The sequence below is a fragment of the Ostrinia nubilalis genome, chromosome 10, assembly GCF_963855985.1.
Source record: "Ostrinia nubilalis chromosome 10, ilOstNubi1.1, whole genome shotgun sequence".
Taxonomy (NCBI): Eukaryota; Metazoa; Arthropoda; class Insecta; order Lepidoptera; family Crambidae; genus Ostrinia; species Ostrinia nubilalis.
In genome coordinates this window covers 597,747-622,955 of record NC_087097.1, presented here as the reverse complement: position 1 = coordinate 622,955, position 25,209 = coordinate 597,747, and the positions used below count along the sequence as shown (strand labels likewise).

Genomic DNA, 25,209 nt, shown 5'->3' with positions numbered 1-25,209 from the left:
TGTATAAAACATTGCTTCAGAGATTTTTTAATACGCACATATCCTAGGAAATGTATACTTTTCCTAGGAATTTTATAGAATTCCAATATTGTATTAGGAAATGTATAAAATTAAGCGGCTCAGGCGCGGTCGCGTGATCGGGTGCCCCTCGGTACGCCTAAAATTTCATTTAGCCAAACCACATTGGCTGATAGGTACTTTTAACTCATAATTATTATTGTTTAGCCTGACAGTTGTTTTCGCACTATTGCTACTTTGATCGAAAAAAATATTTGCCTAAAATTTATTGGCATACCTTTCTTTCGGCATCACGCATATTACGCTGAAGTATTGGAAATGCCTAATTTTAACATCTCTTTTATTAAACTATTATTGGCATGAAGGTTTTAGTACTCCTGTAGCTGGATAACAAAGTCTCCGTTAGGTTAGGTTAGACTTGCGACCTTACACATACACAGATGCCGTGGCGCGGAAGCGCCATTTAAGTTTCGGAGAACAAAAAGTGGCGTAATAAAAAAAAATTGTGTAAAAAAATTATCTTAATTACATTTCCGATTGCTGTTTAGGAAATGTGTAATTTTCCTAGGAAATGTGTCTAATATAATTTACATCACACATTTCCGGGTGATTTTAGGACTTATACACAATTCCTAGGAATTGTATACAATGACGGATTTCATACATTTCCTGTAACATAGATATACCTATATATAAAAATGTCTTCATTAAAGTAAATATATTATGTAATTTTAACAGAGGGACTTATATTAGGCTGTCTTTACATAACTAAATTATTATTTTATAGCTCTAATGTAAACTTTCATCAATCATTCCTCCCTCCAATCCAATGACATATAAAAACATCTTAAAGATGACCTAAACTCTATGCCTAAACTGAACTGTCCCACCAAACTCATTGATAAGGGGGCGCTACCGTCGTTCAACTTGTATAGTTTCCAACATGGCAAAAATCGGAACCAGCGATCCGGTATTGACGGTGGCGCCCCGCTGCCAATGTCAAGGTTTTATTTCTATCATATTTTTTTTACCACCAAAACTGTCAGATGCTATTTTTCAAATAGCCCTATCCTACTATTTGATACAAAATCTAACGAAATGAATACTTTACATTTCTTGTGGGCTGCCCACAGGGAAGAATTGCGGAGAAGGCGGAAAATGCGAGAATTAGCCAGAATATATGAAGAAAATTTTGAAGACATGCCAGAGCTTCTGTTCAGGCAACGTTACAGGCTTAACAAAGGCCAATTTCAGGAGCTTTGTCATATATTGAAACAGGAAACCTCTTTGCGGGGAAATACAATAATTTCTCTGGAATCCAAGGTTTAATATCTTACATAATATTATTTAAATGCGAAAGTGTGTGTGAATGTATGTTTATGCGAGTATAAAGATAAAGATACATTTATTTGTTCAAACATGTGTAGGTACCTACATAAGGTGTTAAGTCAGCATTTAAAATGGTATCAACATGTCTTACCTTTGCGGTGTACAAATTAAAATTAAATTAAAAGAGTATTATGAATGTTACTCTTTCACGCAAAAACTACTGAAGGGATTTTGTTGAAACTTTATAGTATTATTGTATAAACGTCATAATAACATCCTACTAATATTATAAATGCGAAAGTTTGGATGTCTGGATGTCCGTATGGATGTTTGAGTTTGTTACTCTTTCACGCAAAAACTACTGAACGGATTTTAATGAAACCATACAGTATTATTTTTTATAACACAGAATAACATTATAGGCTATAGGGGTAAAACAGGATCCACGCATACAAAGTCGCGGGCGGCCGCTAGTGCCCAATATATTGTTTGGATAAATTATCTATCAAATTATTATCTTCTTAGTTTCTTCTCCCTTTTCTTTATTTTAAGAAATGCTGTCAAAATATCTGATTACTTAACTAAAACTTGTAATATTGTTTAAGATGAGCTGCCTGCAGGATCTGTTGCAACAGCCACTTTTCTGGAGCATTTTAACAATTTATTTGATTTACTTAATGCGCATGCATTCACCAGACTGGCAAGAAGGGAAGCAATCAGTGTGTATAATATTAATTAAAAGATTTTGTTTAATAGAGAACAGAAGGTTCTCCACTGAACCTGCCTAGTAAAGGCTGCCAAAAAAAAATAAAAATATTAAAAAATTCATACCTCCTTGTTTTATTGAAGCAGCTCTATAATGTACATTTGTTTAGTTTTGAGCAAGTTAGAGCAGTTAAGCCATAAAATTTGTTTCTTCATAACTTCTTGCTTTAAATTAAATGAATGAATGAATAAATAAAACTTGAATAATTGTGAAAGAACTGCGCTGCCCAGACAGTAGATTTATTAAATTAGTTATAGCTTTCGATGTTTAGGTTTCACAAATTGAATACCTTACTATGAAGTTTTCACAGTTATATCCTAAATCCTCTCAAAATTTGGTTGTGTTGGATGAGTTTTTTTAAAAGATCACTCTGTCCAGGGATATCCGTAACCGAAACTTTCGGTTATCCGAAACCGTAACCGATTTAAAAGTTTCGGATGTAGGCAGTTTTAATTGTTTTTGTATAGCATTATATGTAAAGGCAAAACAGTCTGATTTACCTTTATAATGCCATCTAGTATAAATTTATATTATTTATTCGATGTAAAGTGTGCGGCCATGAATGAACCGAAAAAAATATCCGTAACCGAAACCGGTATAATATTATTCCTATATCCGTAACCGTATCCATAACCGAAACTACATAATATCCATAACAGCCCTAAGTAACTCAGTCCACACGCACATGGCTCAAGGGTATAGGTATTTACAGCTTAATTACTATCCATTCGCTTTAAGTTTGCCGCTGGCGATATGACGTCACTCGAAGGGAAACGTCTATAACTATAACAAACTATATTTAGAATGTTTTTTATTTATTAATATTGATAAGAATTGTGTATTTGCATAAAATAAGACACATAAATTGCGTTTAATCACTAACCGATTGCCTTGAATCGCGGTTGGGGGAGGGGACGCGCGTTTAGTTATGGAGTAGTGTCGATGGGAATGAAGATGTATGGTCCTTATAAATAACCCATTACCCAGGACACTACTGGCTTGGTAGTGTAGAAGGGAAAAAATATTCCCCACGACACTACTGGTAGTGTGGTTTGTTGGTGCGGTCGGTCAGAAGGGCGGCAAACTTAGCGCGAACGGGTAGTATGTGAGCCATTCCACACGTGTACATAGGTACGAGTAGTACTTATGGCATGCTATGCTAATAATAATTATTATTGTCTTTGCAACACGTCTAGCATAAATATGTAGGGTATACCTACTAGGTAAAAATAGGTGATTTATTGTAGGGCTTTTGTTCACACGGAAAAAATGACAAAGTTTTTAGTTACTTATCAAATAGGTAGTAGTAACATATATGTAGAAAACAGGAACTTAGATGCCAACGAAAGAAAATAGGCTATCAAATGTTGTTTTGGGGACTTACCTTTATAAAAATATCACATTTAAAAATTCATACCATTTGTTGTTATTTAAAAAACAATGTCAATTTTGACGATTAACTGAAAGTCTATTATCTATGAATATAGTAGCGATATATGGTATCCAGCGGCAATGGCAGTGCAAAATTTTGACAATGACTGTAGTTATCATACTTCGAGTTTGTCCATGGAGACGGCAAAAGTCCTTTAGTTGGCCATAAAGTAAACTTAACGAAAAATGTTACTTAATTGATACCGAGGCGCAACCTGGAAGCATTGCTAAGTGTGCTCCTCGTTACTGGTTCATCGTTCGTCATCGTCATTGTTCGTAAAAACCGGGTCGCGGCAGGCAAATAATAAAATTAGTCTTATGTCTTCTCCCTTATTAACTTCGATGGATAAATAGCTAAACCTCCTTGCGCGTAACTGACGTTTGTTGGAAAACCGATTTTTTCAGGCCATCGGATTTTAATTTCAAAAGTCATTGACCAATCCCAGTTCATATAATAACTATTATGACGTTTTCTATTGGCCAAAAGATTTAACTCTCTAAAAATCCGCGTGCAACCATATCCTGCTTAAATATTGTGCACTTTATTGAGCACAGATTAAACAAGCTAAATGACAAATAGAATAGATTGAAATGACAGATTGCACTTGAATTACCCTACAGTTCTGTTAAACGGTTACCAGGAAGCGGCACTTCTTGTGTCTCTAATTAAGATAAATTCAATGTTCATTGCAACTTCTATTAAAACAACAATCTTACGCAAAAATATATTTTTTTATGAGTTTTTCAACAGAATACCAATGCTACTTCTTCTACTATAGCTTCTAAAGAACTTTTAAGGTTACTTTTGAATCTTATGATTTCATTGATTTAAAAAAAAAGTGTTTAAGTATGTTTATATCCGTTGTCTAGTACCCATAGTACAAGCTTTGCTTAGTTTGGGACTAGAAGCGCAGTGTAAAATGTCCAAGGATATGTATTTATTTATTTTATTTTATTTACTAAATAAATAAAAATCGTAAAAAGACCCGTACTGTAGCATTGTCAAACAGACACATATCTATTCCAATTGAATATTCTTTGAAACGTAATCGGCTCACGCCAAAGTTACCGGTTTAAAGCACTTTTACGGGCACTAAACCCGCGTCGCACCTCGTAAGTTATGAATAAAGGAATCTGCTTTAAGATGGAAATTCCCTTTTATGGAAAATTCCCTAAGGCCCGGTTTACACGAAAGCGATGCGGAGCGTAGACGAGAGATGTGCGGTGAAACTGGCAGGCTATTTCCACCAAAGCGGATAGGAGAAGAGTGGAGAGGAGACGAGACAAAAGCTGTGCGTAGATGTCAATAGGGATGTTTCCTGGGTAAAAAAGCAAGAGTTTTAATTAGTCCGTCAGTTAGCCTATCAAAAACTACTCGACACGTATTTTTCACTTTTTAAAACTAATGAAAATGTAAAGAGATAAAGCGTGCCAAAGTTCTAAAGAAAAGGCCCGTGGACGTCAGTGAGTGCGTTATTATAATTGACTGACTAAACAATTTTTTTTAGGAAACTAGCCAATTGTATTGCTGTATATCGCCCGTATTTACAAACGAAGCTTGCTTAAGTAAAGAATCGAGCGCACAGTGTTGAATAGAGCTCTGTGATTGGTTCGTATGTCACCCTATGCGTCCACGTACACTGTGAGACCTCATAGTAATGTTTGTGAATACGGGGGTATGAAACACACACAGCACAGTTCCGCACAGCGCCACGCCGCGCCGCGCCACCGCCGCTGTGAAATTTTATAGAAAAACAAGTCGGCCCAACAATTCTCCGCTCTTCTCGGTTATAACCACCGAAGCGGAACGGAATGGAGATGTGGATTAATGAAATCCGATTGGTTATTCAAAACACTTCTTTGCTCCGCTTCGCTTTGGTGGACACCGGGCCTTACGAGCGAGCATGGAGTCCATCGCTGGTTTTACAGCCCGGTGATAACGGTAGGGTTCGAATCTTTGACGCAGTTTTACTTATGGGGAAAGGTGATTTTGCTATGGGTTGATTTATGGGATAAAAAGGATTTCAATTTATGGTATCTACTACTAGAATTGTAGTGAAGGTAAAGTTCTGTTTTAAAACTCTATCGCAGAGTGCGACTATCTCGCACTTTTTCTTTAAACCAATAAAACCAATGCGTAAATATTATCTATTTAATTAAGAGCTACAACTAAATAAGACTAGATAATACTTACAATAAAATTTAACTATCAATATAAACTAATTATCTTAAAATTTATCTATACTTTCCCATTTATTTGCACCTCAGGAGTTTTGTCCCCACTTCCTAGAATCGTCATGTCATCTTTATTAACATCGTCACTGCTCTCTTTATTATCTTTTTCTACCTTGAGATGTATGTTGTCACTCAAAGCTACTCTCTCGTACTGCGTAGGATCATTCCAATCAGCCAATTCTCCAGTTCCCAGGATTACATAAACCAGGTTTGAGATAAAGTAGAATCCTGCTGCGATGAAGAAAACTATTCTCCAAAGACGTTCATCACTCTGAAAAAAAAGTAGTACTGAGCATGAACCAGGTGAATTTATTATAATCTGATAGTGAAGGTCTCAAAAATACCTTACATTTCTCACAATACTGATTCTCGAGTGACTCAATTTATTTGAGGATTTTTCTGACTGTAAAAAGCAGAAACAGGAGTCGCGTTTGTAACGATGAAGCTGTACAAACATATTGTAACGCAGACTTACCACATCTGTAAGGATAAGACCAGCAACGATAGGTGCGAAAGAGCCAACAGCATTGGAGCTGAAGTTGCTGATGCTCATCATGACACCAGCAAAGTTGGGGGAAATGTCGATGTGATTTACCTGGTAATCAAAAAAAGTCTTTATTCATATCACAAACTTAATAATCTTCAAGATAGCACGCCAGATCCAGGTTTTGGAACATCAAAAAAACAGTGCAGTCGTAAAGGTAAAGCTTCTGGCTCAAGAGTATAATATGTATATTCAATATCTAAATCTACCTTTTATAGGATAAATATAAAGTATTGTCATACTAACATTAAAACCGACGGTAGTAGCAGTCTTGAAACAGCAGATAGCGACCAGAATGCTCTCCACAATGTAAATGTTCTTCGGCGCATACGCCAGAATAATGAATCCAATAGTGGCTGGGACACAACCTGAAAGTAGTATTTATTAGTAGTATTTGATGTCAAATCTTACAAGAACCTTATTCACCTAATCAAGGTAAAGTAATACTATTGAAATGGTACATAAGGTATGACTTGTCTATTGAACATAAATCTTTAGTATAGACAAAAGCAAACTCATACCTATAGAGTTGGCCATTTTCCTAGTTTGCGTCACGTTGAGAATCTTCTTCACGATTAGCATGTCTGTCAACCAACTGAAGAAGAAGTTGAATACGAACATCATCGCGAAAGGCAGGGCTGTCAGAAGACCATTCTGTAAAAAAAATACACACAATGGAACGTTACCCAAAGTAATCGTTCCACAGAAAAAAAAACGTGAAAAAGACCAGAACTTACTAGCGGGTAATCTTGATGTCCAGACAGGTACTGATTTTTAATCGAGGTAAACAAATAATAGTTTCCCATTTGCCTGAGTGATTAGTTCAACTCTCATTCAGATTTTTTTATAGAAATATTGTAAGACATTCTGAACTTACAGCTTTGATGTTGACTCCCATGACCTTGTCCATATACGCTGGAACTTCTGAGTACAGGATCAGGTGTCCCCAGTTGTTGCCGATGTGCCCGACGACGATGGCCAACATGCCAGTGCTAGTGAGGATTTTCTTCCATGGCACCGCGAGTTTCTGGAAACGTCGGCCCATAATATTATTTTCCAGAAAAGAGAACTTGCAGACTGATGATGTGGATAGACATGCAGGTATTTTGATTTATTAAATAAAAACAGAACTAACATTGAAAGATATCGATACAGAAACAATGTAAATGCAACTTAGTATGTACAGAGGACAAAACAGATCATAAGAATACAAACAAAAATTTTTTAGGAGTAAATAGGAAGAGTTGAAAATTGATAAACTCCAAACTCGAGTAAAAAATGGGAGACAGATGGCAAATAAAAGTAGCAAAAAGATAAGACTATAAACAAACATCGTTTTATTTAACTATCTGATGCTTATCAGCTAGTTAAATAATAAAGCCATAAGTGATTTTTACGTGTTAGTTTACAAACATTGTTGTAATCTTATCTAACATTATCTTGATCGTAAAGCCCCCAAGTACACAGCTGGTTTGATACAAGCTCTACGTGAGCGTAACGTTTCCATTCAATTTCACTGATATCAGCGTCTCACGTAAGGAAACGCTACACTCGTGTGCAATGACAATTTCTGCGAAAAGGTTTTGAGCTCTTATACTTGCTGTGTAACAGAGACTTTAGATTACTGATTCCTTTATGATCTCATTATTTAATTTTGTGTTTGATAAGGGTTTTGGAAAACAAAAGAACGAAACATTGTCTAAAAGTAATAATATGATGGCCAATTCATAAATTCTATGCGATTACGATTCAAACATTCACATAATAATACCTTATCTGTTCTCTGTCGTAATGCATCTTCTATATACCTTCTTTCAGCTGCTGATATGGTTTTATGTTTGTCCGGAGAGTCTGCTAGGTAGATCCATAGAATAACCGCGATGATTCCACACAGGATGCCGTAGAAACGGAACGTGCCAGGCCAACCCAATGGAGAAGAGGCTATGAACCCAGTCAGAGGTAGACCCAAGACTGTGCCAAGGGCTTGACCTGAAAACATCGTAAGACGTTAAAGCGCTGTGTAGCCTTAACTTAACTATAAAGCAATGCTACAGCGCACATACGGTTATTATTGGTAATTAACGTAGCCGAAATAACGGTCAAACCTATCATGAAAAGACGATGCAGTTTTTATTATTTTGCGGCGTAGCTTTAAACATTGGTAAACGTTAAATAGCTCTCCTCTGGTTTAACCAAATGATTGGTTTGAACTATCAGAAATAGCAATGTAAGCAATTTATAAAATTTTAATCATACCTCCATAAATAATACCACTCAAACGTCCTCTTTCTTCCAAGGGAGCCCATTTGCCGAGAATTGTGTGAAAGCTTGGCAAAATACAGGCTTGACTTAGGCCTTGTCCCATTCTGCAGATGAGAGCACATACCCAACCTCCCTGTGGATGAAAAACATTGTCCATTTATGTTGGAAATTTTGCATTTACACTATTTAAATCTAATAATATGATTTTTAAAATCTTCATATGTAGAAGGACACATATCTGACAAGCGATAGATTATAGTATGGGTAAAAGAAGTGACAATTGTACAATTATGGATTACCGAGCCGATTCGAGAGGTCGCAGTCGTAACCCTTTAGTATATTGTAGTGAGCCAACTACCAACAACAAGATTAAACTAAGGAAAGGTAGATACTCACGTAGTAACAAGCAATGGGGAAGAGTAGGGCCAGAACACAGTTGATCAGAAGAGCACCGAATAGCAGGTATCGTGCTCCGAACTTGTAAGCCAGGTGACCTCCGGGGACCTGCAGCGTCATATACCCCCAGACGAAGGCGGAAATTAGCGTGTCTTGGATCTTCTTGCTCCATCGGAAACTGGGGTACTGAAAATGATAACGAAGTGAATTATTTGGCTGAATAATTACATTTTAGCATACATAAAACTGTGTCTAGGTACAACCTAAAGCTTTCCTGCTTTCGCTGAATAAGGCATTTTTTTCCAACTGGAGACATAAGTGGTTTGTTATTTTATTAGTCCGAATAAAAATGAAAAAGTTGAGAAAAATTAAAGCTGAATTTTTTTCTGATGTCGGAATGAAAGAAAATTCATACTACTAAGTAACTTACCGGAGGTGACAGTAACAACGCATTGAAGAATCCATTGACACGAAACTGCTCGCTGTCTATTACATTTCCATCTGTTACGTTACTGCCAATTATGTTACTGTCAGTTATGTTACTGTCAGTTACGTTACTGTCAATTACGTAACTGTCAGTAACGTTACTGTCAGTCACGTTGACGATGCTCTCACTGACCACGGCAAGGTGGTCTTCGTGCAAGGTCATAGCTACTAGCGCTACACCCATACATGAGCGCATACTGTATGCAATGGTGAGGGTGAAGAACAATAGAATGCACTGATTGTGTCTTGTGCCCCATTTTGAACCTGAAATGGTTGAATAACAGCATTAGAAGCATCCTAAATGGAGGAATTTAAAGAATCTATAAGGAAGGCTCGACTGTAACTTCATTTGCAAAAGCATTGAAAGTTTTTTAATTGAAGTGTTTAGAATTATCGATAATATTGAAAATTTTATCCACAATAACATTTTGTACCATGCAGAGTCTAAAATGAATTAATGTCAGACATTATCACAATGCACGTCTCATGCATAACCTTAATATGATAATAAAGTTTAATGCTGCTGTGTATCAAATGTAATAGACACAAATTCAAATTCAAATTCAAAACGTTTATTGCATATCACATTACAATTTGTATGTTGTTGAAAAATAGAGATAGGTATACATGTAACAAAAACAAAGTAATAATCTTATGAGATAAACCTCGTAAATAACAATAGAGTCTGCTAGGTATTCTCTTGCGTAAATGTATACAAAGTGCCAAACTTTGTATATTTTCAAATCGGCCCTTCATAAGTTACATAATACTTTTTTCAAAATAATGCACCACATACCGACAAAATCATCCTTGTCATGATCTCCAAAATTGTGTTTATTGTACACTTTCTCCGCCATAATTGATTTCACACCGATCCAAAACACAAACTAATGTTTTTATTTGGTTTCACCCACCCACTGCTTGATAGAAAATGATTAATATTACTCTGAAGCGTAATTTTATTGTATCATTCTTATTATCTTAAATAAACAGCTACCTTAAATAAACAGTTATTTCATACACTCTGGAATTTATCGTGGTATAGTAAAGTACAATGAAACACGAGATTCCCATTATTTGGTTCCGTAGTACAAGAAAACACACGTGGATCAAACACAGTTGATGTTCAAGGTTCAATTTTAAATTCATGGGTGGAAATCAAAAATGGTGATGAAAAATGACTTAGAAAATATAAGCACAGGAAAGTTTTTCAATGCTTCAAAAAAGCTCCCTCACTCAGGACACTGATTTTCATAATATTAAGCTTTCTTGAGGGCTTAAGGGAGTTTGTTACATGCTTGTCCCGTAAGGCCCTGCTGCCCTGCCCTGTGCTCCTAATATTAAGTGTAATTCCATAAAAAATAGCGAAACCCTCTCTACATTTGGCTGACTCGCCCTTGACAGGTTTTACCAAGAAGTTTAGTATGAGTTTACAACGTAATACTTAAAACAACGAAACGTCACACTTTGACTACTCAAAATGACCTTCATTTCCTCAACTAATCAAAACAAATAAACCTTATCATTTTTTACAATACATGGCGTCATACGGCTATTTAAAATGAAAGTACTATTTGGGGTTTTATGGAATGGAAACTTAGTTCCTTCTACAAAAAAAAATATATAAGAAAAAGAACTAGTTGGGTTGTGGGAAATTATTTGAAAAGATAACTTTAGCTGGATATTAATAAAATGGTAGGTAAATGAATATATTCTAGATCGTTTCATCCACGAAGACGCGCCCCACCATTCTTCCGCTAATGTTTGAGTGTTATCGGTACACGCTAAATTATTATCCATGAGTGCACAGGCACACGCACGCTACAATAATGACGTTTGGATTGCTCGGATCAAACTCCCTGCACACCGCGCTTCCCTCGATCTAAAATTGGTGGGGCGCGTCTTCGTGGATGAAACGATCTTTAGGGTTTTATGTCGTTCCATGTCTAATAATTTTTCGACAAAGCGCATTATGCCAAAAACAATTACGCAATTATCACGTCATGATTTGGAAAATAATTAAATCATTCAAGTTTTTTTTCTTTAATTTTAACATAAGACACATAGTTTGGTCCAAACACCCTGTATATTCCTACAAACCGTCGCATCGCGATTCTTTGCGATCCACGTGTCGTGTCGTCATCTGACAAGTGATAAAGTCTGCTATCTGACAGATGTCACTGGACATGAGATAAGAAATATTCCGCATTGTACCTTTAAAAATTAAAGAGTAAAGTCTTGGTGCTTGCACTATCATATTATGTTTGTTATATGATTCCGTTGTCGAAAGCCATATAAAATAGTAATACCAATACCTCAACTGAATCATGTTAGAAGCGTGCTGATAACTTATTAAATTATTAGCATACCAAGGTAGTGGTCAGCTGTGGCAATACAATTGAAAATTTATTGTTAATTTATATATTTATTCATAGAAACCAACAGCGATACATTAATTCATATTAGGTAATATCTTACTATCCTACTAATATTATAATCCTAGGTACTAATATTATAAATGCGAAAGTTTGGATGTCTGGATGTCAGGATGTCTGGAAGTTTGTTACTCTTTCACGCAAAAACTACTGAACGGATGTTGATGAAACTTTACAGTATTATTTTTTATAACCCAAAATAACACATAGGCTATAATTTATGACGATATGTGACAAACTAAATTTCACGCGGGTGAAGCCGCGGGCAAAAGCTAGTGTTTGTATATAGTTTGTGTGCAAAATAATAATAATATAATAATAATAGCTTCAGTCTCCATCCATAGCCCAGTAACCAGTCCCTCCATCCTTCATCCATAACCCTAGTCCATTCTTCAATAACTGCAATAGCTCCTGTGCACAGGCTGGGGATGGTCTCTGGCTACATCCCATGATATAGTCAGAGACTAGATCCAGCATGTGCACCACTTTCACTTTTGTCGATTATTTTGCGCTTAAAACGGCCTCTACGTGTTGGATCTGTATCCCCACGCAAGCCTTATAAAGGACCGGGCCACTTTTGACCCGTGAGCTCCAAAGCGTACAAAAATAATAGCTTCATACTATTAATGAACGTAGCTAATATTTTTACTATTCACTTTCAATAGCTATTTGCGACTTCCAATTCAATTCTATATAGCTATTCTCTTAATAAATTGGGAGAAACTACAATGTTTACGTAATACTGAAAAATAAAACACGTGAAAATACTACAACGGATTTTATTAATTTATTTTCTTACAATTGGATAAAATTTATTTAATCTTCATGTCCTGAAGTTCTTCAGTCTCTGAAAAATTGAAATGTAAACATTAATCATGTAAAAAGTATTTTTTATAAGAGACAAAAAAGCATCCTGTAAAATTAAAAATTTTGATACGTTTTAAACGCAATGGTGATTGTTGACATTCCTTCAAATTATCTCGTTATCCATATTACTCATAGATATCGAGATTTACTTACTAAATCTAAAGAAATGTTAATCTCAATTAACATTTCTTTAGATTTAACAAATTAAATAAGGATTACATTATATTTTGGACGAACAGATTCAACAATGTAATTTTCTTTAAAATCACCAACCTGTCTGTTCACAGTCATCTTTGTCGAATGGCTGAACCTCCACGGACATGTACAAGCTGAAGATGATATTGGCGACCGTCACCAGGCCAGCCATGCTGATGAAGATCACGCGCCATTGCAATTGGTTCGTCTGGGAAGAAAAAGCCAATTTAATTTTTGAATTATCTGCTAAATCTATCTCCCAAAAGACGTTCGTTAAACCGTTTCAGCCAAATGATGTCCACTGCTGGAGGCCCCTAGGGTTCCTATAACGACCGGTCCAGCGCCGCCCGCATCTAGGCACCATCGGTCCACCTAGTAGGGAGCCTGCCTTCGCTACTACTAACTTCTACGTCTTCCTAATAGACGTTGTGTAATAAATGTATTGGCTATATACCACCAAAACAATAGGCGAAACCATAACTATACTCGCGACTTTTACATATCAGGAAAAGGCTATCAGAAAACGGGGACTATGACCAAGTTGTAACAATATTATTCGTTTAAAATAATATATTTTTTTTTTTTTGGTAAATTAGAAAAGGTCATTATTATTATGGAATGGAGACTTTAGGACATGATAGTACAGGTAAATTACGCTAACAGAACGGAAATTCAAAGTAAAGATCAATCACAAAAAACAATATAACAGTAAGAAACCATAACGAAATGAAGAGATCTCTTGTAATAATCTAAAAAGCATTCCTCGTGTACTTAAATGAAACTAAAGAAGCAAATATTGTGTTTCCAAGCACAAAGCGATGGCACCATGAACCGTTTCACTCAGTCCACGACCATCAAAGGAGTCCCAGTGGGTTCCCCGGGCTCCTTTGTTGTTCTAATTGATCGAGTATTGTCGTTTGTGGCCGCAACTTTGTTTCAATTTAGGGTCAGAGCAGAAATCATTGACGTTCGTCAAAAGTAGATAGGTATTCCCTGTTTATTTAAGAGCCAAAACACAAAATTTGTGCAAAAACCGAGCGTTTGAACACAAGCATAAGTCAAAATGTTCTATTTTTAAGTTGTCTCAGTTTAGATCTAGGTGTGCGAAATGCTACTTTTAGCAATTATTGCGATGGGCGATTTAGCCGGTTTATGAAAACGCCAAACATGGCGATTGAGTCGCTTTTCGGTAGCTTGAATCAGCGACACTGGTCACTAAAACGCGCGATTCTGATACCGCGTCCGAACGCATGAATTCGTGAAATCGCGATGTACCTTATGTACTCGCCACTCTGCCCGGTGAAGCTGGAAAAGCTCCTCAAGCTACCAGCGCGCGTCCCTTCAAAAAAAAAAAAAAAAAAAAGGTGCATCGATACAGTTGCAAAATCACCGATCGCCGATGCTAAACGTAAAATGTGAATGAGTTTCTTGCGCTGCTTCTTCTCACCACTGGCCCGTTTATTGTCCCGAAGCAGTCACTGGTAGGGTTAATACTGGGACGTGAAAGTGCTTTTTATAAGCCTATTTGCAAAATAAATGAGTTTAGTAGTTCTAAGCTATTTTTTTATCTTAATTTCTTTACAATAGGATTCTAATCTATAAGTAAGTAGGTACCTAAAGTATGACTTAAGTGACTTTCACGTAAAGTTACTGACAAAACAAGTATATTTGAATAGAAATCAACTTAAAATGTTCAACACCAATATCCCTCTAAAATAGCACTTACAAGTTAGTTTGCGTTCGCTCCAGTATTTAATTGGCTTTCAAAGTGCTAAGAAATAAATTGGGGACATGGTTTCGATCGTAGCGGGCGACTGAAACAATACTTGTTTTAGAGAAATTAATTAGTGTTTACAGTGAAGGTATATGAATATTTGAAATGAAATACTATTTTTGTTACGAGTCCGAGTTTCGAGATTGAATGAGATTTCATCTCTTTTTGGAACTAGTTTAGACTACTTGTTAATATATTTTTTTTGTAATTAGGAGTTATCCAAAGGCCTCAAGAGAGACTTACACACGATACAGCTTCATTTTTTCAATAAGGACCAGCATTTATTATAATTTTAAAGTATGATTTGAAACTAAAGTCTCTATGTTTTTGTAACCAAGTAGGTACCATCATTATTACACCAGGAGAATAAAGTATAAGAAACGTTCTGATTGACTGACAAAAATAGTGCATGATTCACGAATTCAAGAATTATAATAAGAGTGACCAAAAATGTCTTTGTCATATTTTTCAGTAATTTATTTTTGGTATTTTTTGTTTTGTGACCGTCTTGCATTTAATGAGCGTAATATTGATTTACATCGCCACTGCCCGCTGGGTGCCAAGACACGCCCATTGGCTATAAAGTGGTTACTAATACTATGCATTAGTATTGGCAGTGGGAGAGCTTTACGTCTTTCATTGTTGGATTAATCCTGAGATGCAACTCGGCTGATTTGACTTAAACTCGAGTTAGTAAGTACTTACTAATTACTTATTATTCGGATTGAACAAAATAACAATGGAATTTTCTAGATATTTATCGCAATCTAATGGCTAAAATTTATCACAAAGTATGAGATTTATTTTGTAAAAGCTACCTAGGTGGACCAATACCCTCATAAAGGTAGCAGGAAGGCGCTGGATGCAGGCCACTACCAAATCAATGGGGGTTATGTTCAGCCCTAGGTATGCCCTATGTTCAGCAGTGGACGTCTTGTGCCTGAAATTATGATGATGATATGTTTTTTTTTTCATCTGGGGGCACGGCAGTGCCCCCACCAAGTCGAGCAGAAAAGCGGCACGGCCGTACCATCCTTTTCTCGAAGCAATTCAGGCCATTTTCGACCGCCTGTAACTTCGTTGTGGATAAAACTAGAAGGCTGAATTTTCATTAGCTATGCAGGCATTGTAAAGACACGGTATATTTAAAATTTCATTCAATTTGAACCAGTAGTTTAAGAATTATAACGGGTCAAAGTTACTTATTAATTTTGTCACTCACTGACTCACTGACTCACTGACTGACTCACCGATCATCAAAATTCTAAGGCACTTCTAGCAGACCTAGAAGCTTCAAATTTGGAATATAAGTAGTGTTTGGTGTATGAATCAAGGAAAAACTAAAATATTTGGGGGCACGGTAGTGCAACCGCCAAGTCGAGTAAAATTTTTCAATTTCGGTCCAGTTTTCTAGGTACATAACTGCTGTCTACAAAATACAAAAAGAAATGAGATCCCATCAAAAACAATACTTGTCAAAAAAACCAAGTCTCGCAACTCAGTTGTTCTACGGTAAAAAGTTGTGAGATCCATGTAATACCAAGTCCAGGCCAGGAAATCTTTAACGTTTTACATAAATATATTGACTTGGCCATCGCATGAAAACACGTGTAAATTAAATTATTTAGTGCGATGGCCAAGTCGATAATTTATGTAAAACGTTAAAGATTTCCTGGCCTGGACTTGGTATTACATGGATCTCACAACTTTTTACCGTAGAACAACTGAGTTGCGAGACTTGGTTTTTTTGACAAGTATTGTTTTTGATGGGTTACAAATTACCCCCTTCTGCATATCAGAAAGGGGAAATTGTGTTTTAAGGGAAGGTTTACTGCAATATTCCAGCAATGAACGGGAATCAAGCTAGCGACCCTCAAATCCAGCCCATTGGGCTTTTGTCGCCGTTTACCTGGAAAATTTACTTAGTAGAGTAGAAAATACAGAAATAATGCTACAAACCACATCAGTAACGACGAATGACACCAGGATGGGTAATATTGAGATGAAGCTGCAAGCAATCGTGTTGCCCATGCTCAACAGAGTACCGCTGAAAGCAGGCGACAAGTCGATGTAATTGACCTGAAAATAAAAATTACATTATTGGGTAGGTGGGTGGTAGCAGAGTAAATACAAATGAGTAGGTCATCTTCATAGAAACGCACCGAGCGCGGTTTGTATGTGAGCGCGCCAATATACGTATGCGACGCGCACGCACACACTGACAAAATTCGGCGCAACCAAGACTGGCTCCCCGCTAATCCACGCTAAATTTTGTCAGTGTGTGCGTGCGCGCCGCATACGTATTGGCGCGCTCACATACAAACCGCGCCCGTGCGTTTCTTTGAAGATGACCTACTCATTTGTATTTAGTCTGGTAGTAGTTACCTCCTTGATGTACCAAGTTTTAAACATTTTGAGAATACAGTCGGGTTGCGAGTCCGTGTGCAATGTGTGTCTTTAGGTGTTGTGATAGATATGCATAACCCAATCAAGCTAACCTAGCTGGATTGCGACTATCCCTCCCACTTACATCTCCCCTTATTTGCCCCGTCCATGTGTCGATGTGACATCACGGCCGCTAGGTGCGCCACTGGTTTTGTTCTTTAGTTAGATGTCATCAAGCTGTTACATCAACAGCCCTTTACAGTCCACTGCTGGACTATGAGCCTCCTCCACTATAGTGGAGGGTTTTGCCATAATCCCCACGCTTGGCAGGCAGGTTGGAGATCGCAGTTTAAAAGATTGATGTTTTTCAGAGAGCGCTGCTGCCCGTTCTCTGTTTGATGTGTAGTCCCTTAGTCGCCTCTTACGACACCCGTGGGAAGAGTAGGGGTTGGTGACAAATGTATTCTACTTTGCCGTCACCACACGGCTGACGGCATCAAGCTGTTATTCAAGTGCTATTTTACAACAAAATCCTATAATAGCACTGTTTATCTCCTATCGACAAAGGTTTTCTTACCATCCATCCGGAGTGTTGCGCTGTTTGCGTTGTCATAGACAACACCAAGCATATTGTTGCCAACTCTACGTTTTTGGTGAAACTGATGGCCAGAAAACAGAGTGCCATGCCATATTGACCTGAAATGAAATACAATACGAAACATTATCGTCTGTACTTCTGAGTCTTCAAGCTAACAAATTAGTTCTGGACATAGTTACCTAATGAGTTGAAGGCTATCCTCGCTGTTTTGAGACTGAGTATATTTCTGTTGGTCAGGAAGTCGGACAGACACGCGTAGATGATGCCAGCAAAGAAGCTCGTTACGAACGGCATTGATGAGATAAGGCCACTCTAAAATAAAATTCAGGGACTCAGTCATCTAAATAGTATGCAAAATTCTGATTTATTAGAAGGTTCAATCGTAAATGCCACTGTATTTTTTCTAATCTTTAAAACTCAGTACCTCAATACAATATTAAAGTAAGAAATATTCAATTAAGCTGACGGATCTCGCACATTAAACATTTATTTTGATGTAGGTACCGATCGACTCGACTAATGGAGTCTAACATCTATTATTTCTTATTAGAATATGACTTGCGAAAATCAGCCTTTTATAAATCCTTCATTCACGACAAAGATTGCTAAAAGAACGTTATACGTCAGGAATTTTTCTGATCAACCTTTAACATGAAAGGCGCGATCTTGATTGATGGTAGGATTTGAGAGTACGACAGACGATTTCTTTCTATCGGCAATTTGTGAGAAATGCGAGAGTTCTTTGTACCTGCTCATTTTTGGTATTCATTTTGAAATATTATCACAAAACGCGGAAGTGTTGAGTAGAACTACAATTACATAGTAACTTATTGAAATACTATTGCAAGTTGTTTTCATATTTGTATCATACACACGAAGACGTTGTTTTAGAAAGTTATTGTCTTGATAATATTCTGGATTGGGAGATGAATGATCTTTAAAACATATAGATCATAAATGAAAGACGGCCACAAAATGGGGAATCACTATTCTTATACGTTACTCTAGGCCTGATAATATGATCAGAAAAAAATGGTATTATAATTTGATAGTCAGAAAAATTACAAAGTCCGGTCTTGAAAATGTCTTACTTACCTTCTTAATGTCAACTTCTAGTATGTAATGTATGTAGGTAGGGGCCTGAGTGAACATAAAAACAAAAGCCACACTGCTACCGACGTGCGTGAAGAAGATGGCCATAATATGCTTGTTGGTCACCGCAGCTTTTAACGGCAACTTTCGTTTCTGTAATGAATAAATTAAAAATTAAAGTATTTAATTAACGAGGGTTTACTATGGGCTATCTTATAAAAATACCAAAATTTCATTAAACAATTTACTGAAACTATCAACAGCACAACATAATTGTTATGTTGTGCCGTTGATAGTTAGATAGATAGACAGGCGCCCTTTTAGGGCCCTTAAAAACGGCCCATTATACGATTAACTTGCCCTACCACCACTTTGAGACAACACATCAGCGGATGCTTAGAAGAAGTGGCGGAAGAAACTCATGCCCGTTTTCACCATCAATCCCTAATTCTTAAGTGGCCCTTGAAAACAAAGCTCCTCTTAAATGTTACCACAGGGGTGACTTAAAAATTAGAGATTGATGGTGAAAACGGGCATCAGTCACCTTTGTCAGCCTCCTATTTGTTGGAAATGCCACATTGTGTAGAGAATAAAATAATAATCACCCTTTTCCCATCATCAGTCGACTTCCCCATGATGAACTTCCTCTCCTGCTCAGTTATGGTTTTGTGGTCCATAGGAGTGACGGCGCCGAAGACGGTCAGGATGATGAACATGACGAGGCACAGGCAGCCTGCGGCATAGCAAGTGTAGGGCCACCCCCAGCTGGCGGATAGGAGACCAGCCATTTGGAAGGCTATGACGGTGCCGAAGGTTGTGCCTGCAAGGAAATAAACAGTTCAAAAAGCAGGCTCAGACCTCGCTGTCATTGGATTATTATGGTGAACCCACTCGTAACAAAAGCAAAATTACTTGGTTAATAAGGGTTAATAAGACATTCATAATTTTAGGCTGGGTTGCACCATCTTACTTTGACTTTGACAAACGTCAAAAATCTGTCAAACTCCATACAAAAAGCATCAGTTATTGTTGCACACGACGCCGCTACCGCACCGCCGCCGCGCCGTCGCCGCGCCTTTGCACTGTTTATACGCGCCACGTGAACACCGCTGCCGCGCCGCGGGCGAAATTATACTTTGATGGCGCGGCGGCGGTTTTACTCGGTGCGTATGAACAGTGCAAAGACGCGGCGACGGCGCGGCGGCGGCGCGGTAGCGGCGTCGTGTGCAGGAGCGCTCACGCTGAAAGTAGGTTGGTGCAGCTGAGCCTTAAAAAACCTGGAAAAATAATCGCAGACGCCGCGCGCTTTCTCTCTGTACTTTAATACATACTAGCGGCCGCCCGCGACTTCGTACGCGTGGATCCCGTTTTACCCCCTTCATCTATCTTACGCGGTTTAGATTTTTCATACAATTTTTTTTCCCGCTAACTCCCGTTCCCGTGAAAATTTTACAATATCCTGTTGTAACTAAGCTTTAAGTTTACTAAGGTACCTACATGCCAAATTTCAAGCGTCTATATTACGCGGTTTAGATTTTTTCATACAAATGTTTTTTCCCGCTTACTCCCGTTTTCGTGGGAATTTTGCAATATCCTGTTGTAACTAAGCTTTAAGTTTACTAAGGTACCTGCATGCCAAATTTCAAGCGGCTATCTTACGTGGTTTAGATTTTTTCATACAAATGTTTTTTCCCGCTAACTCCCGTTGCCGTGGGAATTTTGCAATATCCTGTTGTAACTAAGCTTTTAGTTTACTAAGGTACCTGCATGCTAAATTTCAAGCGTCTAACTTAAGCGGTTTAGATTTTTCATACAAAAGGATTTTCCCGCTAATTCCCATTCCTGTGGGAATTCCTAAGTATCCTATAACCTGCCCAGGAGTATGAAGAATAATTGTACCAAGTTTCGTTAAAATCCGTCGAGTAGTTTTTGTTTCTATAAGGAACATACAGACAGACAGACAGACAGACAAAAATTTTACTGATTGCATTTTTGGCATCAGTATCGATCACTAATCACCCCCTGATAGTTATTTTGAAAATATATTTCATGTACAGAATTGACCTCTCTACAGATTTATTATAAGTATAGATTTTGAAATAAAGAAAAAAAAACTACCGAATACAGATTTTTTCTTCCTTTCCTCTATCGTAATCACATTAATTAATAATTTATTATCGTCGCAAATCATTGACGCGAAGTGATATTTATTTATTGTACTATAATTTAGCATCTTCTTTGTAGTTAAAATAATAAAAATAACATTGTTATGTGTACCGGAGGTAAGGTCCGGAAACCAATATTCCAATTATTCCAAAACTTTCACGGGTAGAGTTTTCCGCGCTATTCTCACTGATCCTCCATTATCTCAAGAATATCCTCAATGTTCAACCCATAATCCGGGGGATATAATAAAGTAAGTTAACCTGTAAAAACCCAGCCGTAGAATCTAGCTCGCTCGCCGAACGAAGACCACCGAGCCGTGAACGTTTGCAGGCCCGGGTAATACCCCGCCTGGGATAAGCCTTGAAGGATGCGGCAAGCGCAGACTGCTTTCCAGCCACCCTGGAAAACGTTATTTAACCTCTAAAACGATCCAACCTTATAACCAGATTGGTGACATCATGGTTTATGTGCTTGGAAAAAACCTGAGAAGAATTTAAGCAAGGTGTCTTGATTAAAACAAAGGTAGACGGTCATAGCGATCACATTAAAGTCTTGGGCAGACCAAACGCAGGGCAGTAGCAGCGCAGTTTGAATGCAGGCCCGCGCAAGTTGTAATACAAGAAACTCTTTGAAGTATTTCACACCAAATTTGAACGCGGGCCCGCGCTCCAACCGCGCCGCACTGCAACTGCCGAAATACAAACGAGGCGGCGCGGGTGCGGGACAGAAGCGGTACGAACGCGGGCCCGCGCTGTTGTATTACTATGGCGGCCATATTAGTATGACACACAGCGGTAGCAGCGCGTTGAAAGCGGTTTTCGAATATTTAATTTTTTGACAACCGCCCGCCTTGCAACTGCTTTGAAATTGCGCTGCTTTCAGTGTGCCTCAGCCGCGCTGTAACTGACCCGCACTGCTTCTGACCTGCGTTTGGTCTGTGGGAGCCTTTAATTTTACTAATAGTAGTCATAGCGATCCAAGAAAAACTAAAAACGGCTACACAATATACTATAACCGCCTCTGTGGTCTAGTGGTAAGACCGGGTGGGTTCGATTCACAGTGGGGGCAGATTTTTCTGTTCGGTTTGGTTTGTGGTAGGGCTTGTTCTTAGTCCGCCTGGCTAGCTACAACTGCCTAGTTATGAATTAATTATTGAGGCATAACTATCTAACAGGCTTATAGCGCCTGAAAAGTAAACCTTTACATAATTTTAAAATACACAGGAAAAGAAACGTGTAAAGATTGTTTCTAATCAAAACCGATACCAGCGGATGTGACTTTCTACAAGATAAGTACATCACATCCGTTATTGATTCGATACAGTCGTAGGTATGATTTTTTAATTTTGATATTAATTGTAATACTTGGATAATTATTTTAATATAAGATGATTTTATTATAATGCGGTAATTTTATTTATCTGCTATAATTCACTCACCCAAGCAGCCATCCATGGGATCGCTATGGAAGCGATGGCGTTCACGAACAACGCTATTTGTACCGGCAGCTTCCAGCCAAATTTTTGGCTCACAATGCCCATGGGCAGCATCATTATGGTGTATCCCAGGAAGAACGAACCAAGCACCATCTCTTGGATTGATTTGGACCAGTTGTACTTCTGTAAAAACAGGTTAAGCAAATGAATTTGTCAATTAATCTCGGTGAATATCGGACGTTATAAAATTATCATGATTATTGATTTAATTGTTTTTTGTATGTATGCGAGTGGCATGCTGCTTTTCTTAGGGAATTTATTGCCTTATGCCATAGGTTTAGCTTGAAAATCTACAATTCAGTGTGTTGTTATAAAGCTATGAGTAAGTATCTCTCACCCTATTTAAACTGCTCCCAACACTGCTTCCATCGTCAGGTACGTTTCTTTTCACTATTTTAGATATTCCATCTGTGCTATTTTCTATTTCAAATTCCTCATTAAACAATGTGCCATTATCATAATCCATGTCTTCCCATGTTGTAGTATTTGCTACGAACCTCGTGACATTTGTTACATCTGCTGATATATTATATTGTGGGCTTAGAGAACTACTCATGGCAACCACAGTGACCCCCATGTGGGCCCTGGCTATGAAACCAACGCTCAACGATAAAAAACCAAGAAGTACTTGTATGTGGCGTACTCCCAAGCCGTAAGACTCTGGAATGTCAGATTTTTCTGAAATACACAAAACATTTTATTTAAACTCGATTAAAACCGGAAAACAAGACTTTGTTCATGAATAATTATGATCATTAATATTATTGTTGATACTTTTGTTAACGAATGCATGAGGTTATAAATCATATCTTAGTGGTATCCACTCAAATACCGGTTGCAGACCAAGACAAGAGAAGCTAAGCAAGTTCAGTTTAGCTCACTTAGCTGACGCAGATTTCTATACTTAGTATTTGCATTTTTTTATGTGACAGGTGGCAGACGATCAGACGGATCACGTGATGGAACATCAGTGAAGTCACAAGTGTGCTGCCAACCTTTTAAGGTCCGAAACTGCGTTAAGCGGGCCCCGGTACGGTTTCATACGAAAGTCCGCCGCGCAGGTGCCCGCGACGGAGCACTTTGTATGAAACCGCGCCGGGGCCCGCTTAACGCAGTTTCTGCCCTAACTCCCATTCTCCCCAATTGGGCCTCCGGTACCCTCACTTGGCGAAACACAGCGCAAGCGCTGCTTCACGCCAGTTTTCTGTGAGGCCGTGGTATCACTCCGGTCGAGCCGGCCCATTCATGCCGAAGCGTGGCTCTCCCACGGAATTTATTTGCATACTTAAGCTGAGTTGCACCACCTAACTTTGACCGTAAATATGACGTTAACCGGTGAATTTTGTATGGAGTTTGACAGATTTTTGACGTTTGTCAAAGTTAAAGTAAGATGGTGCAACCTAGCCTTAGTTTGCAGTTTGCACACTATATGGAAAACTGAGTCAGATACGAGCCGAGCTAAACTAGCTTAGCTAAGCTGTATGGTATACAACCAGCATATTTCAAAATTTATGAAACTTACCACAGCCTCCATTTTCTTTACTAGGAACTTTTTGGTATTCCATCGTAATGTTAATATTTCCACTCATGGTTTCAAATAAATGACGACACCTTTATGTATACTCGTAATATCTTTACTCTACTTATAGAAATTTACACAGTAAAAACTAGACACAAAAGATATAACCATAGAACAAATGTTTGGTACAGAATTGACACTTATATTTTGCCTTCTAGCTGTCTAGTCTGGAATAATATTGTTCTCACAGTATTTACTCAAGCCTTAATGGACAATCAGAGTAATAATTTAATTTCCTTATAACACAAGGAAACAGCAAATTTTTTCAGGTAATTTTTCGTAGGTTTCCACCGAGATTTTTTTTCTTTTTTTTCCACCATAAACGCCTGCTTATAACTTACTGAAAACTACAATTTAGTTTAGTGTGGCCCAGCGTGCTACGATAGCTAGTTAGGCTACTGAAAATTGTATAAAAATATACATCACTGCCATGTCACGCTGTTGTTACGTCGCACAACAGTCTTTCCGTCATCATCACCATCATCATCACCATCATCATCATCATCTCAGCCATAGGACGTCCACTGCTGAACATAGGCCTCCCCCAATGCTTTCCATGCTGCCCGGTTGGTAGCCTGCGTCCAGCGCCTTCCTGCTACCTTTATGATGTCGTCGGTCCACCTTGTGGGTAGACGTCCCACGCTGCGTTTTCCGGTACGCGGCCTCCACTCCAGAACCTTGCTGCCCCATCGGCCGTCGGTTCTGCGTACTATGTGCCCTGCCCATTGCCACTTCAGCTTGCTAATCCGTCGGGCTATGTCAGCGACTTTAGTTCGTTTACGGATCTCCTCATTTCTGATTCGATCTTGTAAAGAAACACCGAGCATAGCCCTCTCCATAACACGCTGTGCAACTTTGAGCTTCTGTATAAGGCTTATAGTGAGAGGCCACGTCTTGCCGACTGTCTAACAAATATACTAGGATCTAGCAGTATCTGTTTTCTTTTGTTCTTTGACATTGCGGAAACTTATTTAAATATCACTATCTTATGTAGCGCAAACATCAAAATACCGCAGAAGTTACATTGTATTAAAGGATTACTTGCCAGTTGACTCTGCCTATTGTTAAGTATTAGAAAGAAAGAAAGAAAGAAAGAATAATTTAAGGAAAATCTTGCATTAAAGTTTATTATTTATTTTTATTTTAAACTTGTATG

The 25,209-nt window shown here is 38.0% G+C and overlaps 2 protein-coding genes across 2 annotated transcripts; both read right to left on the bottom strand.

Annotated features, from left to right (window-relative positions):
- Positions 1-5,683: 5,683 nt before the first annotated feature.
- LOC135075644 (putative inorganic phosphate cotransporter) lies at positions 5,684-10,461 on the bottom strand. The gene is made up of 10 exons (XM_063970053.1): positions 10,264-10,461; positions 9,412-9,731; positions 8,982-9,167; positions 8,580-8,718; positions 8,095-8,312; positions 7,201-7,350; positions 6,845-6,977; positions 6,570-6,691; positions 6,255-6,374; positions 5,684-6,050 (listed from the first exon to the last, which is right to left on the bottom strand). The coding sequence occupies exons 1-10, from the start codon at positions 10,322-10,324 to the stop codon at positions 5,784-5,786; spliced, it is 1,716 nt and encodes a 571-aa protein (XP_063826123.1). The 5' UTR covers positions 10,325-10,461; the 3' UTR covers positions 5,684-5,783.
- Positions 10,462-12,669: 2,208 nt separating this feature from the next.
- On the bottom strand, positions 12,670-24,121 carry LOC135075646 (putative inorganic phosphate cotransporter). Its single transcript, XM_063970056.1, has 11 exons — positions 23,997-24,121; positions 22,812-23,152; positions 22,418-22,597; positions 21,240-21,378; positions 19,419-19,633; positions 18,817-18,966; positions 17,901-18,033; positions 17,701-17,819; positions 16,698-16,817; positions 13,043-13,172; positions 12,670-12,749 (listed from the first exon to the last, which is right to left on the bottom strand). Exons 1-11 carry the CDS (start codon positions 24,061-24,063, stop codon positions 12,715-12,717), a joined length of 1,629 nt encoding a protein of 542 aa, XP_063826126.1. The 5' UTR covers positions 24,064-24,121; the 3' UTR covers positions 12,670-12,714.
- Between the last annotated feature and the right edge of the window lie 1,088 nt (positions 24,122-25,209).